Source organism: Oryza brachyantha, chromosome 8, assembly GCF_000231095.2.
Source record: "Oryza brachyantha chromosome 8, ObraRS2, whole genome shotgun sequence".
NCBI classification, from domain to species: Eukaryota; Viridiplantae; Streptophyta; class Magnoliopsida; order Poales; family Poaceae; genus Oryza; species Oryza brachyantha.
In genome coordinates this window covers 8,013,821-8,029,876 of record NC_023170.2, presented here as the reverse complement: position 1 = coordinate 8,029,876, position 16,056 = coordinate 8,013,821, and the positions used below count along the sequence as shown (strand labels likewise).

The window sequence follows — 16,056 nt, the reverse complement described above, 5'->3', positions numbered from 1 at the left end:
AACTCAAAGGTTTACCCAAGTTCAAGCTCTCGGCTAACGAAATAATACCCTAGCCCTTCTTAGGATTGTATTGTACGATGTATGAATATTTGAGATCGCATATCCTCTTAGGGGTGCCCTGTACCTCCTTATATAGTGAGAGATAGGGTGTACAGATATGGTAGAGTCCTAATCTAATAAGACTAGAATCTATCCTATAGATACGGCTAGGCCTAGCGTATGCGACATACAATCTGGACATTACCAAACTCATGACCGATCTGTTACATATATAATCGCCTTCTATTTGCTACCCCTGTACTATATGTACATGGATAGTCTACGGATACCCCTAGGGCCCTTTCGGCACAGCTTCAGCTTCTAACACCAACTTACCTAGAGCCAGAGTTGTGCTAAACGATACAGATTCTAAAATGAACTATAGGGGTGGAGCTGGATTTTTGCTGCTCCATAGCTCCACTGCATGCCAAAAGACCCACTACCCTTTATTATTTTATAGAAATTACTCGAATGTGCCACTCATGTACTCTAATTTATTCTCTCCATCTCCCTCCGTACGTAAATTGCAGGGCGGTTCGTAGTGGCGATGACCCACGTAGGACTTGGTGCCAGTGCTCGCATCATAATAGATTTATACCCTAGCATGTTATTTTGTGCTCATTTTCATTTATTTTTATGACAATGCTACTATATATTATTACTAAACATTTATATTGTGTTAACTGTCATATAGTATTTTGTAACCATATAGTTGTGTTATTCAAATTCAAAAGAAAAATAATCGGTATTTAATTACATGAAAAGGAAACATAATTAAATGATGGCTTAATGATAGCTACATATAATCCATAAGGATATTATTGTCAATCTACTCCATATCCTCTCTTTTAGGAGTTCTAGAGCAGACTAAGCTAGCCAAACAGTTTTGATCTGCTCTACAACTCCCATAGGAGCAACTCTTACTAGAGTTAGAGTTCGAAACTAGGATCTAGAGTTCAGAGCCCTACTAAATGGACCCCTAGTACATGTATCCCACACAATATCTATCATGCATTGTTTTTTGACATAGATAACTTGTTATTGATTAATGAATATGTAATTTGTTTATGAGACTTTTTATGTTGTAAGTTACTATTTCATCAAAGATTTCCTAATTAAATATCACATATGGAACAATTATGATTAGATGATCAGCACATATATTGATTGATGATCATATTTCATGGATCATGGTATGAAGATGCTGAATCGATCATATGGATACATGTTGAAGAACATGATGTTAGATAGATCTAATATGAGACACTGCGAAAGCTATATATGATGTGCCAGCAGTGTTCTCAGTAAGTGTTAATGTCTAATTCTTTGATTTGAGATTATCATGGTTCTCAACATGTGTAATGGATCGTTTAGGCACTGCTAAACGCTATAATCTTCTACTTGTATGGTTTGCGATTTAATTCCGTTTATGCTATTGTAGCCTACCTATATCCCTACGTGGCCTGGCCATCATAGCGTTGTTCTTTTATAGACCTGTTGTAACATATAAACATGTTGCTACTAAAGAAGAAAAGTATTTATTGCCAAAAATTGGCCTCTTGCTGAACCCGTGAAGGGAATTCCTATCAGAATCTTGAAGTTCACAAGTCATATAATTTATTTATTTGACAAAAAGGTTACTAGGAAATATCAAATGCATGTATCAGCCTAATTAAGAAAGCCGGTGCAATGAAGTTTTCTAAAAGAGGAAGTAATTTCGAGACAGTGGTATTGTGGGCGCTGGTTGACATCTCAAAACCTCTCCATCAGCAGTAACCGTGTAGGTTTCAGGATCGACATCAATTTTAGGAAGTGCGTCGTTAAGCTTCATGTTCAACTTTGTCAAACCACGAACGCCACCTACAGCTTCCACCCTCTTTCCCAGCTTATACTGGACTGCGACGCCACCTTCTTTAGCAGCCTGTCATTAATTTTCGAACGGAGCAATCAGTAGATGTACCAAACTGTACGTTATGGCATGAATAAAAGTTTTGATTTTCTCATTTTTCGGTATAAAAAATTCCACCAGCATGTTAGTGCAACATTGTGTATCTTTTTGCGTCTTATACTTCTTTGCTTCTTTCGTTCCTGTTCATCTATTTTCCTGTAGAACAGACAAAAGGTCAACTAACCTTGCTCACAAATGCAATAGAGTTAGAACTTCCAGCCTTTCCAAATGCACCAAACATAGGTCGCATCATAACCTGCATCATGAACAGATAAAAAAATAATTATGAATTATAAGATTTTCATCAACTCCTAATTATGCAAAAAACAAGGAAAAACACTAGACAAGGTGCGTGAGACGCTATCTGCTAGTAATGGTTTCTGCTTATATCCATGTGTAGTTTACATTTTATATGGACCCACACAGTTTTGCAAAGCAGGTACAAAGTACTATCACTTGAGATTTAATGTGAGAATGCAAGGCAGTAGATTATACAAGTTCTAGACCAGAATTAATACTCCTGTGAGCTGTCAAAACACATACAACTAGGTTCTGAATAATTTAATGAAAAAAGAGTGCCAAACCAGTATAAAAAAACGAACACAGAAGGCAACAGTATCATGATGCAAAGACGTATGGGTGGGTAAACTACTTTGCTAAACTCAGAGTGTGTAAAAGATTGAAACCAAGAATTAGTAAGATATCTCTTGTATACCAAAAGATATGCTGCTTCAAATTTCATTATCGGTTCAACTTTATGACATTATAGCTATAGACCAAACAGATGCTAACAGAAGTAGAATAACTGTTTCTCTATTCCTACAAACAGATATCTGAGTCAAAGTTTCATACAGGTTCAGGTGTTGGAATGCTAGCATTTGGATCACCCATATTAGCCCATGCAATAGCACCACCCTTTATAACCATTTCTGGTTTCGCTCCAAAGAAAGAAGGTTTCCAGATAACAAGATCAGCTAATTTTCCCACCTGTCAAAAGTACAAAAAATGTTATGAACAGAAAAAAATAAACAGAAGTACGGTCAGTTAGCAAGTTTTGGCGCTTGAGTTGAGATACTCCAATAAAAAGAATGTATAGTCAATTAATACTGTTGATGGATCTGCAAGGGATATAAATAACTACAAGTCATATTTATTGAATTGTAGAAACAAAAGCATCATGATAGATTGTAACCATGGTTGTAACCTGTCAAGCAGAAATACCAGTGGTACCGTGATGGGTGAACAGTTCCCTCATTCCAGCAGATTTTTCTCTTTTATTTAGCTAGCTACATTAGTTGTGTTGGATGAATTTCCTACGGCTGCCACCATTCAAGAATATCTAGCAGCATCATTTTAGGATGCAGGAGTTCAAGATAAACAAGACTCCACGCTGCACTACATGACCATACTAAATGGCTTTTACCTTACCCCATAATGAAACACATACTAAATGGCATCGATGTAGACCATCTCAATATAAACGGCGATGCTTTGACTGTTGAGATTAATACATATGACTGAAAAGGGGTTAGTAGAACTATATGAATTCCTTACATTGCAGGGATTTTGCATCAAGCACATTAAAAAAAATAAGACAGAATCACACTTTGTCAACTTCAAATTAAATCAAAATTCTTAAACAGAACAGACACTCTGTTATACTACATGAAACAAAATACTTTAATATTTGCAGTAACATTCAAGTATGCCATACATCAACTAGTGGTAGGAAGCAAATATCTGTCATCACAAGAAGCATACCTCAACAGAGCCAACAAATTCAGAAAAGCCGTTCACTATAGCAGGATTTATCGTGTACTTAGCTATGTATCTTCTTATCCGGAAATTGTCATTGTCCTCTTCAACATCGGAGGAACTGGACACAGGTAATCTACCTCTCTGTCTCTTCATCTTATTTGCAGTTTGCCATGTCCGAGTAATCACCTGAAAAATTATGTCCCAGAACAATGTAGGATTGAAACACACTAATTAGTGAAGCTAATGCCTCAAGGGCCGCGTTCTTTTATGGGGTGGTAAGTTAACTTACCCCGGTGAGGAAACGTAGCAATAGATTAGTACATGATTAATTAATTATTAATTATTAAAAAATATAAAATAGATTAATATGATTTTTTAAAACAACTTCCTTATAGAATTTTTTTGCAAAAAATACACTGTTTAGCAGTTCAGGAAGCGTGCGCGCGAAACACGAGGAGGATAAGTTATCTTACAGGGTCTGCCAAACACGGCCAAGGCCCTCAATCAAGAGCGATAAAATCAAAACTCTCAAAACAACTATCCTATTTTGCATGCCTTCTAGAAAGTTGAATAAATGTTATTAAAAATATTAAACCTGCCTAACATTAGAAGTAGCGCGTTTCGTGATTAAATCGCGAATTACAAATAGCTGAAAAAGCTTTATTGCTATCTCTAGAGGTAACCCGCATTGATGTAATGAAAGTGAAGGACCCACAACAATGACAGAACGCCCCGAGTAATCGACCCGTTTCCCAAGCAGAGTCTCGCGAAACCTCCCCTCTTTACCTTCAATTACATCTGAAAGTGATTTGTATACTTTATTGTGACTATCCCTCGTTGGTTGCCCGCGGGACCCACTATCAAGGAGTGTATCCACGGCTTCTTGTACCAATTTTTCCTGGCACATTACTAAATCTGCTGGCGCTAATTCACTTCTTTTTAATAGATAGGTAAGATTGTTGTTCCGACGGATAACTCTCTTATAAAGTTCATTAATATCCGAAGTCACTACTTTATCCCCAGATCTATAAACAATGGGTCTTAATTCGGGAGGAAGAACTGGTAATAAGCACAAAACCATCCATTCTGGTTCTACATTTGTTTGAATAAAATGTTTCGCCAATTGCATGCGTCTAATCAAAAAAACTTTTCTTATTCGTCTTTTTCTATCTTCCCATTCATCTCCACTATACCCCTCGTCTTCTAACTCCTTCCATTCGACCGAGGAATTCTCTAAAATAATTCGCAAATCCAAATCTGCTAATTGTTCTCTAATAGCACCCGCTCCTGTCGTTCTTTTAAACTTTTAGAAGTACCAAGGGTGACAAAGCAAGACCCAACGATGTTTGGAGACAAGATACCTACAAACTAGCAGGTCTCAAATGTCATCTTTAGTTTTCTTTAGTTTGAGCTGACAGTAGTGAACCATCTAAAATAAGCTAATACTGTTTTCCGGTGAATATGCTAAGTAATTCATGGTCCATACTATGCTGAGAAGGTGCTATGAACTGGCTATATAGACATGTTACCAAAGGTGTAAGAAGGCCCCTACAGCTAGCTAGTGATAAGCCCCAGATCTATTTTCAGTATTTTTGCCCTGTTTGTTATTCTTGTTAGTATATTTTTATTTCCTACTTTCTGTCCCTGATCAATGCTCTCCTGCTTGCTCTCCTCCCTGTTGTGCACCGTCTCCCCTAACAGGGCTCAAAGTGTACATATCTCCATTTCAACGGTCACTACTACAGAACCTAGCAAATTTGACGGGTCATTCGTGACGGAACCTAACAGCTCGTCACACCCAAACTCATCTGTGACGGACCAAAATAAGCCCCGTTGTAGATGGCTCTATTTAGTTTGGTTCGTCACCGATGACATATCATCTGTCGGGCCAAAATTTATGCCCGACACGACTTATCCATGAAGGGCCAAAATCAGCGCCAGTCACCGATGACACTCATCCATGAAGGGCCAAAATAAAAGTCCGTCACGGATGAGTCATATCCGTGACGGGCTATAATTATGGCCCGTCAAAGATGACATGAAAGACTTCTAACGAAAATTTTCCCTCCTCACCACTTCAAAATTTTTATCTTTCCCCCTCCTTCCCCTGATATATTTCCCTTCTCACTCGTTCTCTTCATCTCTCACCCTTTCTCTCCGATCCCTCTATCTTCCTCTCTAGGCGCCGAGCTCGAGTTGGCAACGTGTGCGTGGCGGTCGGTATGTCGCCCCCGTCACTCAGGCTGCCACCTCCGTGGTGGCCCGACCCCGACGATGGGCGGCGACAGGCGGCGACAACGACGAGTTGGTGACGATCACGACACAGGTGGTGGCGGTGGCGCTGACCCCGACAATGACGACGAGTGGGCGGCAACGCGGGCCCCGTCCTGCCCGGATCTATAGGCGGGAGTGGGTGGTGGAAGCGGGGGCGACCGATGGCGGGAGTGGGGGATCCGACGGCGGCTTGGAGTAGAAATTATTTTAGTGTACTTCTAATTGAATATAGTTTTAGTACACTACTAATTACTTGGTTGTAGTTTTTATTTTAGTGCACTACTGATCAGAAAAATTTCTACCGGCTATAGTTTTTATTTTAGTGTTGAAATTAAAATAATGTATGGATGGATATATATGTAGGGGGTTCTAAGAATATATATATTGCTTCATTCATCTTTTTGAGGGCATAGCGAGCAACATTGTGAGGCCACAAAATAAATCAAATTATTTTTTTGTTGTGTATTTCACTATTCGTGAAGGTCCGTAATAAGTGCCCGTCACGGATGAGTCATCCGTGACGGGCCGTATCTCATGGCTCGTCACAAATGACTCATCCGTGATGGGCTATAATTTTAGCCCGTCAAAGATGAATCATCTGTGACGGACTATGAGCATATTGGTGACGGGTTTTACTTTTGGCCCGTTAAAGATGATATTCATCGGTGATGGACTTTGGTGACCACTTATCACTGACCAGACCATTGTCCGTCACAAATAAGGATTTAAGCCCATCATAGATAACCGGTTCTATAGTAGTGGGTGTTCATAATACAAAGTTACAAGGCATTGTTTAATAATAGTGTTACAGTACTTGTGCGCTTATGGCCTGACATAGTGACATGTACCATCTGGTTTACATGATGTATCGTTAGCCAATATGGTGGCTATAATGAACTTAAAAAATGGACAAATTCAAACAATTACATGAGCTTATGCGAACTATTTTATTCAAGTCAAAACAAAGAAAAAGCTTATGTTTCCATTTCTAGAAATTTTTGGATCTGCGATAAATACCTAAGATGTATCTAATATTCTATACAAGTAGATCAAATATTACAACTATCCACACATATTAAACTTCTGTACTATTCATAATGCATGACACAGAATTGAGCTGTTAACTACTCAAAATGGTGGTAATAATAATCTTTCAACAAAAGTGCAAGAAACATAAATATATATGGCATAATTTTCACCATGAAATAGAAAATAAGGATAAGAATGTAAACAGACCTCTCCAATGCGCCCCATAGCCTGTGAATCAGATGATATGATACTAATTGCTCCCATGTCATGCAAGATGTCTTCAGCACCAATTGTTTCAGCTCGAATTCTAGACTCGGCAAATGCTACATCTTCCGGGATATTCCTATCAAGGTGATGGCAAACCATCTGGAATGGAGCAATCACAGGTTACAATTATATTTTAAGAAATAAGCATTGGAAATAGATGTTTACCAGCATATCAAGGTGCTCATCCACAGTGTTCGAAGTAAATGGCCGAGTTGGATTTGTTGAAGAGGGTAGCACATTTTTCACTCCACATACTTTGATAATGTCTGGAGCATGACCACCACCTGCTCCTTCACTGTTTATAAGACAGTCAATTATAACTTGTCACTCCCATTTACAGTATGATATTAATGTCCGCAATATAATAATGCAAGGGTTTATTGTTAGGGTCGGAATTGTGTATACGCTTCGTCGCCGCAACAGACAGTCAGCCCAGCCGGTGTTGGCTGATGGTTAATAGCGCCTGTTCTGTCCTTAGTTTATCTCTTTATTTCAGTTTGTTGGTTCTTTTCTTATCTCCTAGTTATTAGCAGATTTCAGTTAGGTGTAAGCCTATTTAAGGGCCCAGGATATTTGGATTAATTAAGAAGTCATGTACTATCTCATCTATTCTTCTCTGCCCCCTCATCTACGTTCTTCTTCTCTCTGTCATCACAGGACGCACGGCAAGGAGGCTGCCTCGGCTGCCGGTGTTCCACTCGTATCACCTACGTTCCCTGACCGGAGCGCATAACATTTATATAACACAAAAAAGAGAATATTTGTGTAAATATATTTATCATCAGAAAATATTCACTATTTTTGGACAGTGTTTTTAACACTTTGATTTTTCTTCCTGTAGCCTAGAGAGTTCACAGTCACCGCGCACTGGTATACACAATTAGATTCCTATGAAAGTTCTTTGTGGCAACTATAAGTGATAGCATCCACCCTAAACAGTAAACATATTAAACTTTGCCATACTCATTGGTTTCACAACAACTAACGAAAATTCCATTTCAAACATTCAAACTTCAAGGCACGTTTTGAGTGTGCACAAAGGTTAAATAGGGTTATGAAGCCAAGATTAAGAGAGGAGAAACAGAATCATTCCATCCCCACTTAAAATGCGTGGTAACAGCAGTTTTAGTAAATGGTGAAAGAAAGTAAACAAGCAATCAGTACATGGATGAGTTGGACTTTTCAAAAAGGCAAATAGCTCTCCCTTATGTGCAAAATGAAAATTTTCCTTTAGCAATAAATTACAGTAGATAAGATTTTGCAAGTAAAAGTACTGCAGATACCTATGATATGTATGTATTGTCCTGTCTTTAAATGCGGCAATTGTATGCTCCACACAGCCTGACTCGTTTAAGGTATCTGTGTGGATATTGACCTGTCCAAATTAGATGATAATCGCTACTTAGGGGACATGATTATTGCATGACAAGACAATATTATAAGATATTTTACCTGGATATCAAAAGCTTCTGCAACAGATAAACAGTTATCTATGGCAGATGGAGTGCTTCCCCAATCTTCATGCAACTTCAAGCCCATTGCTCCTGCCTCAATGATTTCAGCCAATCCATCAGGTTTTGCAGTATTTCCCTGCACAGTTTCACATGATTAAAAAAAAAGAATTGCTTTCCAGTATAAGGCCAATATCAGGGTATACTATGAAATTGGAAGTTGTACAAGATTCAGACTGCCAGCCTCTTCAAAACCATATTTTTTATCTTCTCAATTACACGATAATTGGATAAAAGATATCATTGTTTTCTACTATATATCACAAGATAACTTGTAGGAGGTGCCAAAAGCATGTGTTCTTAGCCTGTGCACCAGTCATGATATTGTTTACACATTTAACATTTCACAACGAATATACCTGGTCTAAACCTGCAGATGATTTTAGGACAGAAATATTGAACTCTCCAGTAATTGATGATAATGAGTCAAGATATACTCTGTACATTATACCTTGCCTGTGAATCCCATATTGATTGGTAATTCATCGGTGGACTGCAGCATTAGTTTCATGTGAGATGGTGCAGGGGTGCAAGTTGTGGCACAAGTTCCATGTGCTGGTCCAGTTCCACCTCCCACCAATGTTGTGATGCCTATAAATAAGTGAGGGAACAGCAAAATACTTCAACAATCACCAATTAATCCAAATTAAATGGTACACAAGAAACAGGATCCATTTTTTAGAGTATGTAAAATATATGAAAAGGAGTTAATTTAACAAGATCCCACCTTTTGCAAAAATAAAATAAAATAAATCAATAAAACCCTAGGTTTTTTAGAACAAGGTTCAAACAACCCCTAGGTACAACACTAGTGCATAAATTTTGCTCCCTTTTCTAAAACAATTTCACACAAACAAGAGGTACTTTCTCACGGAAAGAAGACAACAAGGAGTGCTTTGATAAGAGATTGTGAAATCTGGGGGATTGCACTATCCTTTCCACAAAACATCTGGATTCATCAAACTTCAGAATGAAATTGAAAAAGAAAGATGTCCTTGCAAACATTCATTTGGAAACAGATCGAACAAAGGTGACTATATGTATTTAAGAATTTTTCAACAATTAATTGATTATCCAGAATGAAAGATCTGTGTAAAATGGTTGGCAACAATGTCAGCACCCTCTTTAGGTATGCAGTGAAATTATCAAGATAATCAAAACATATGTAATTATTTGAACCTAATCTGATGTGAGTAAGGAGCCTAACCACTTGCAATAGCCTCTTCAGCCAACTGAGGGCATATGAAGTGAACATGGCAATCAATTCCACCAGCAGTAACAATCATGCCTTCAGCAGCAATAACTTCAGTATTAACCTGCAATTGCTGCAGGTATAAATTTGTCCTGTAAATCATGAGAAACAAATGAAAGAAAAAGTAGCTACCCCCACAATCATATCCTCATTAACACCATCCATGACATCAGGGTTTCCAGCCTTCCCAATAGCAACAATAAGTCCACCTTGTATACCAATGTCAGCTTTGTATATTCCTGTATAGTCAATCACAACAGCATTTGTTACAACTATATCCAGGCAATGTGAGGCTGGATACCCTGCTGACTGCCCCATTCCGTCACGTAGAACCTTTCCACCTCCAAATATGCACTCATCACCATAGATGGCAAAGTCATTTTCAATCTCCGCAAAAAGATCAGTGTCACCAAGCCTAATCTTGTCACCAGTTGTAGGTCCATACATGCTCGCATATTTCTCATGATCAACACTGTAGTCATGTGTACCATCACCAATAATACCTACACTGGAACAGAACTTGGAAATGTAAATAACTAGACTGGAAAAAATATGGCATGTTAAACTTTATTTATTGGCATCAACAAAGTCAAAAGAAAGCAACCTTGAGTCTGGATAATCTTCATGACCAAAACCATTTGCAGTAATTTTTTCCATTATCTCATTAATCTGAGATTTGTTGACAACACCATCAGCAATTCCATTTCCTCCCCTGATCACTTTACTACCACCAATGCTTACAAGTGTAACCGTCTTTGCATCCCCTGGCTGAGAAAGATATCATATTCTTGTGGATCATGGAGAAGGATGTGCAAAATATTTATGAGACTAATTAGGGATCCAAGGACTTTTCATGAAAGAAATATCAGATTATTCAAATGAAAGCACCTCAAAACGGACAGCTGTGCCAGCTGGTATATTCAGTCTCATGCCATAAGCTCTTTGTCTATCAAAAACCAGGTAGGGATTGGCCTCTATGAAGTGGTAATGGCTCCCAATCTGCAGATTAAACATAAAATGGAAGTTCTGTCATCAGTTATAATAGCAACATACTACTACTTCCACAAATGATCAACATATTTGGATTTGCACGAAAACCAGGGCTGAATTTGCATGCATTGTGTCGCATTGAATCATGCCTCACATCTCTAATTTTAAGGTGAAGTTGCGTACATACAAGAACAAAACAAACACCATGCATCAAGTTTGTATGCATGCATGTTCAGGACGGGGGATATCCATTCATTACAACAACAAAACCAACCGAAGAGGCACATGTTATACATATATCTTCTAGAAATGCAAAGAAAGCTAATATGTAGATCATTTGTGGAAGGAGTGAGTTGTAAATGAACTAACACAAATATGGTACTTATCTGCCAAAAAAAGCTATGTGAATTGTTTAGCTAAACACCACTTTTTAGTATCCAAATCACATCCAAAGGGAATTTGAATCATAGCAGCAGAAAATTCACCATGAAAGGGAGCAAAAAATGCAACTTTAGTCTCCAAACTGGCAAAGACTCTTCATTCCCAAGGAAGGAGATCGAATACATTAGATAATTAAAATAAGAGCAGACAGCTTGCTCCCTTGATGGTGATGTTAGCAAACGATGCAGCAACTGAAAATTGCATTTTTGGCATTCAGCTAACTACCTGACTAGATCACTTATGCCCCACCTAATGTTTGATCTAGACCTGGCTCAGGCGTAGGATTTCAACTGGAAGCATCAAGAATCCAACTTCAAAATATAACAAAATTATTTTAATTGGGAAAATAAGTCAAATTATGATTTCTTGGTTGAGATGATTAATGATAAATTGATCATCTGAGTTAATAGCATTATTGAGTATATAAGAAATTAGTTCTCATGGCACATGTGCAAAGCATGAACCACAAAGCTATATGTGATGGCGAAATGATTGCAAAAGATAAAGAATATTGTTTAGCTTCAATGTCCAGGTGTTTAGTTGTATACTCATGTGGATTGCTCCAACAACTAGTGGAGATCACTAGTCTCCGATACCTTGGAACAACATTGTCACACACTGTTTCCTGTATCTACCACTATCTACATTCATGCACTTTATAATCTGCATTTCATTTCCTAGAGTCTCTATGGTAATGAGAACTTGATGGGAGTGTAAGTTTAGGAGGTCAGGATCTGAGCTTCTTAGAGCTGAGTATTCCTAGCTCCAGAAATCCATGGATCTGGATCCATGATTACATAAATAACATAAGGATAAATAATTTTGAGTCTAATATAAAAATTTAAACCACTTTAATTTAACTTACAAACTCCAAATCTAACATAGACCTGGATCTAAAGAGCCAGAGCTGTGCCAAACAGGGTATATGTTTTTTACTTTGGGAAGAGAAAATCAGAGACTTCGGTTTGTTGTGCAATTAGGTGGAATTTTCCAGGCCAAGCCTGAGGGTTGAGCAGTCCTACTTCAACTTACATAGTGCAACAGTTATTTGCTACTTTAAGCACTGAATATGTAGGAATTTCCATACAACGGTCAAGTAATAACATATTACAAAGCTTACAGTCTGCTAGTTCATGGCAATATGGTGCATGAAGTGCTAATACTCATTAGAGATTTTGTTAAATAAACAAAACCCACGAAATTGCAACACGGGCACAATTGGGAATCAGTTGCGGTAAGCTCCATCTTTGAAAATTCAATTAAACAAATATTATCCTATAAAAATAGTTCCTTTTTGATGAAGTCAACATAAAAAGGAAGAATTTTATAGATTTGAACTATGACCAAAAAAACATCCACAGACACTCACCTGAATAGGTCTGTCTGCTTTGTTAACAACCTTCAGAGTTAAAGCCCTGCGGTGAAGGTTGAGAACTATCCGACCAGAGCTAAAATGTACTTCACCAGGAAAGTCGTCCACAACAACACAAGAGAACTTTTCAAGTGAAGGTACTGCAAATGATGTTATCATTTTAACTTATTACTAACTTTTCTTGGCTACTTCAGAAGAGTTTGTTGAACAGGAAGATCACAATTTCATAAATTCGTTATTTTGAAAGTATGAGAAACAAAGCCTTTTGTAAGTGAAACAAGTATGTTCATCAGAATTGACAACCTGGGAGAAAAGAACCAAGCAGTGCTAGCTCCAAATTTCCATCATCAGAAGAAATAGGATCATGTACAGTAATTAGTTTTGTTCCATCCATAAATGTTCCTTCAACCTAGAAAAAATGTAGTATGAGGTATAGGAATGGATGAAAGTGAGCATATTATAGTGTGACTGTGTGAGCAAAGAAACAACCTGTACAGTTTCTAAAAGGTGTGGAACAGCTGGAAGAACCTGCCTCCTGATAGACAATGAAAAGTAGAACTAAATCAATGCCTCATTCTTTTACTTGTCGTAATTTCAAAGGGAGACATCCAATTAAATTTTACTGGAAGTGAATAAGTTAACAAACCAATGAGGATCCTATTTTTTTTCATGTTACAAGAAAAATGCAAGCAAGCTCAGATTAAAACTGGAACTTAGCAGGCAGTCCCAAAGTTTCATATAGCATGTGCCTTTCATTGCAAAAAAAAAAAAGAATTCTTCTAGTTCTGCCTATTCTTTAATGATAATTGATTAAACAGCTTGTTGTCATTATGTTGTGTTCATAATAAACTAGTGTATCATTGCTAAGTCAGCCATAGTTCAATTATTACAGCCATTAAAATATTTTTTCAAATGATTGTGATAAAAGTTCAAATCGCTGAATCCAGCTTTCCAGCATAGCCTTTTTCTCATCTGAGCTAGACAACTCCAAAACTGTATTGCTTGTGGGATAAGCATGGTGCAGGAAACTGATTTCTTTTTATTGGGAGGTCAAAGATCAGTTAGTTATTAACTCAGTATAGAAACAAACCTTCCCAGAAGATGTTTTCCTAAGTCCATCAAGTCTGTTACAGTTTTGTCTCCATCACGAACAAACTCAAGAATCTGTGTCCAGAAGCAGAGAATGCTTAATTCTATCATTGTATTTGAAATTGGTAATAAACATAATGTACAAAGTGTTCTTCACGCCCAGAAAAATAACAATGCACCTTCCGTTGATGTTTTTTTAATAAATTTCAGATGGTCAAACTTTTTTAGATCTAGGCTAATAATTAGTCAAGGTACATGTATTTTTAATTTTATGATATGGCATGTTAGTTTTGTAAGTGCTAAGAATACATCTTATAGAAATCAATGGTTAAAGTTTAATATGAAACACTATCTTCAAGTTAAATATGCCCTACAAAAATCAATAGATGTAATACTTATCACTGGGGACAAAAAGGAGTTAGCATTTTCCTCAAAACAGAAATAGCAACAGAAAGGTCGTAAACCAGAGCAATAGCCTTGTAAAAGTAAGACACATATATTGCAAAAAGGAAAATTTTCTTTTTATTGCTTTCGGGGGAACTATAAATCATCTGCTAATTCCATCAGAGTACATAGATGACACAGAGAAGCAACGCGTTAAGAACAAATTCTGCAGAGCGCCAATATGTCTCTCTTGCCATCAGAATAGGCATACACACGGTACTCTCCAGTCTTCATCCTCCTGTCTCGGGCAAGCTTTAGGAACACAAGCGCAGTCGCATGGGGACGAGAGCAGCGTCACATCACATACCTGAGTGGCGATGAGCGCGACGGCCTCCGTGTAGTTGAGGCGGAGCCCCCGTGCGAGGCGCTTCTGCGCCAAGAACCCGACATTGTGCAGAGCCAGCTTCTCCGCCTCCCTCGGCAGCAGCTTCATCCTTGCCGCGCCCCCTCCTACCTATCTACCAACTCTAGCACCACACCCAACGAGATCAAAATTCGCCGCAACCAGATTAGGAAACAGAAAAGCCGAAGAAGAACTCGGTCACCCTGGTGGGGAGAGGATTGATCTCTCGTTACAGGGAGGATGGAAGGAGAAGGTGAAATTGGTAGGTTACCTGTGCCGTTGATGGTGGGTTATTGCGAATTCTCGCCGAGAAAGGGAAATAATGAAAGGGGAGATCGGAAGAAGAAAGCCGCCGCCACCGGATTGGTGGGCTGATTGGGGAAGTCGCCGCCACTGGATTGGTGGGCCGATTGGGAACAGTTAGTTTGCTTACATTACATTTCGGCTGCATTCGAATCTATCGCTCGATACTCCCCGTCATCCCGGATCACCGCCTATCCATCCGCATGTCACGGCTTCCCTAGATGGAGATGTTAACGATAAATAGCTTTAAAAATCACATCAGCCTTGACAGTCCCAATTATTATATATTTGGTAGTTTCTATAACCATTAAATATAGTTTGTCACGTAAACAAAATGATAAAATCGCAACGTAATTAATAAAGAAAAAGAGAAAAAAAACTTAGAAATGGTTTCCTCACGAAGAAACAGGTCTGCGGCCTCGTTTGGCAGATTCAGATTCTGATTGATTTTCCATGAATTAGATTTATGACAGAATCAGAATTAGTTTGAATGGGTGTTTGGCTAAAAACAATAATCTCGGATTCTACTATCAGTTTTTGAGATAAATTATTGATACTACCTCTAACATAGCACGAGAATTGAATTTTTATATATTTGTACAAGTGGCCTAATGTAAACTTCAATAATAATTGAAAGCGGATATATCTATGTGTTAATTTTTTATACATTTAACCTGTGAAAAAAAGTTATATTCAGAAAAGGTTAGACAGTTAGACTGCACTTTTCTTACCTTTTGGCACCACTAGAGATGGCAACGGGGACCCACGACCCGAGACCCGATGGGTATTTACTCTATTAGGATACGGGCATGAGCTAAATATATTACCCGTGGATAAGTAATTGGACAAATACTTTCACCCGATGAGTACACGGGTATGAAAACGTTCTTATGATCCTCATACCCGTTTACCCATGGGTAATAAGTACTCGCAAGTTTAAATGCATGTCATGGCCTAATATCATATTAGCCTAGTCTAATTAACCAAAATCATAGG

General features: G+C 38.1%; 1 protein-coding gene across 3 annotated transcripts; it reads right to left on the bottom strand.

Annotated features, from left to right (window-relative positions):
* Nucleotides 1-1,536: 1,536 nt before the first annotated feature.
* Nucleotides 1,537-15,212, bottom strand: LOC102699704 (urease). Of its 3 annotated transcripts, none has more exons than XM_015840521.2 (19): nucleotides 15,029-15,212; nucleotides 14,722-14,881; nucleotides 13,972-14,045; nucleotides 13,371-13,416; nucleotides 13,185-13,290; nucleotides 12,879-13,021; nucleotides 10,967-11,077; nucleotides 10,683-10,846; nucleotides 10,211-10,586; nucleotides 10,034-10,142; nucleotides 9,278-9,417; nucleotides 8,768-8,905; nucleotides 8,599-8,690; nucleotides 7,481-7,610; nucleotides 7,256-7,414; nucleotides 3,812-3,931; nucleotides 2,840-2,974; nucleotides 2,172-2,243; nucleotides 1,537-1,960 (listed from the first exon to the last, which is right to left on the bottom strand). In XM_015840521.2, the coding sequence occupies exons 2-19, from the start codon at nucleotides 14,845-14,847 to the stop codon at nucleotides 1,739-1,741; spliced, it is 2,463 nt and encodes an 820-aa protein (XP_015696007.1). In that variant the 5' UTR covers nucleotides 14,848-14,881; nucleotides 15,029-15,212; the 3' UTR covers nucleotides 1,537-1,738. The 3 variants fall into 3 exon arrangements, with proteins under 3 accessions (XP_015696007.1, XP_006659304.1, XP_015696006.1); XM_006659241.2 differs by having other exon boundaries at nucleotides 3,749-3,931; nucleotides 15,029-15,211; XM_015840520.1 differs by having other exon boundaries at nucleotides 3,749-3,931; nucleotides 14,722-14,872; nucleotides 15,029-15,211.
* Between the last annotated feature and the right edge of the window lie 844 nt (nucleotides 15,213-16,056).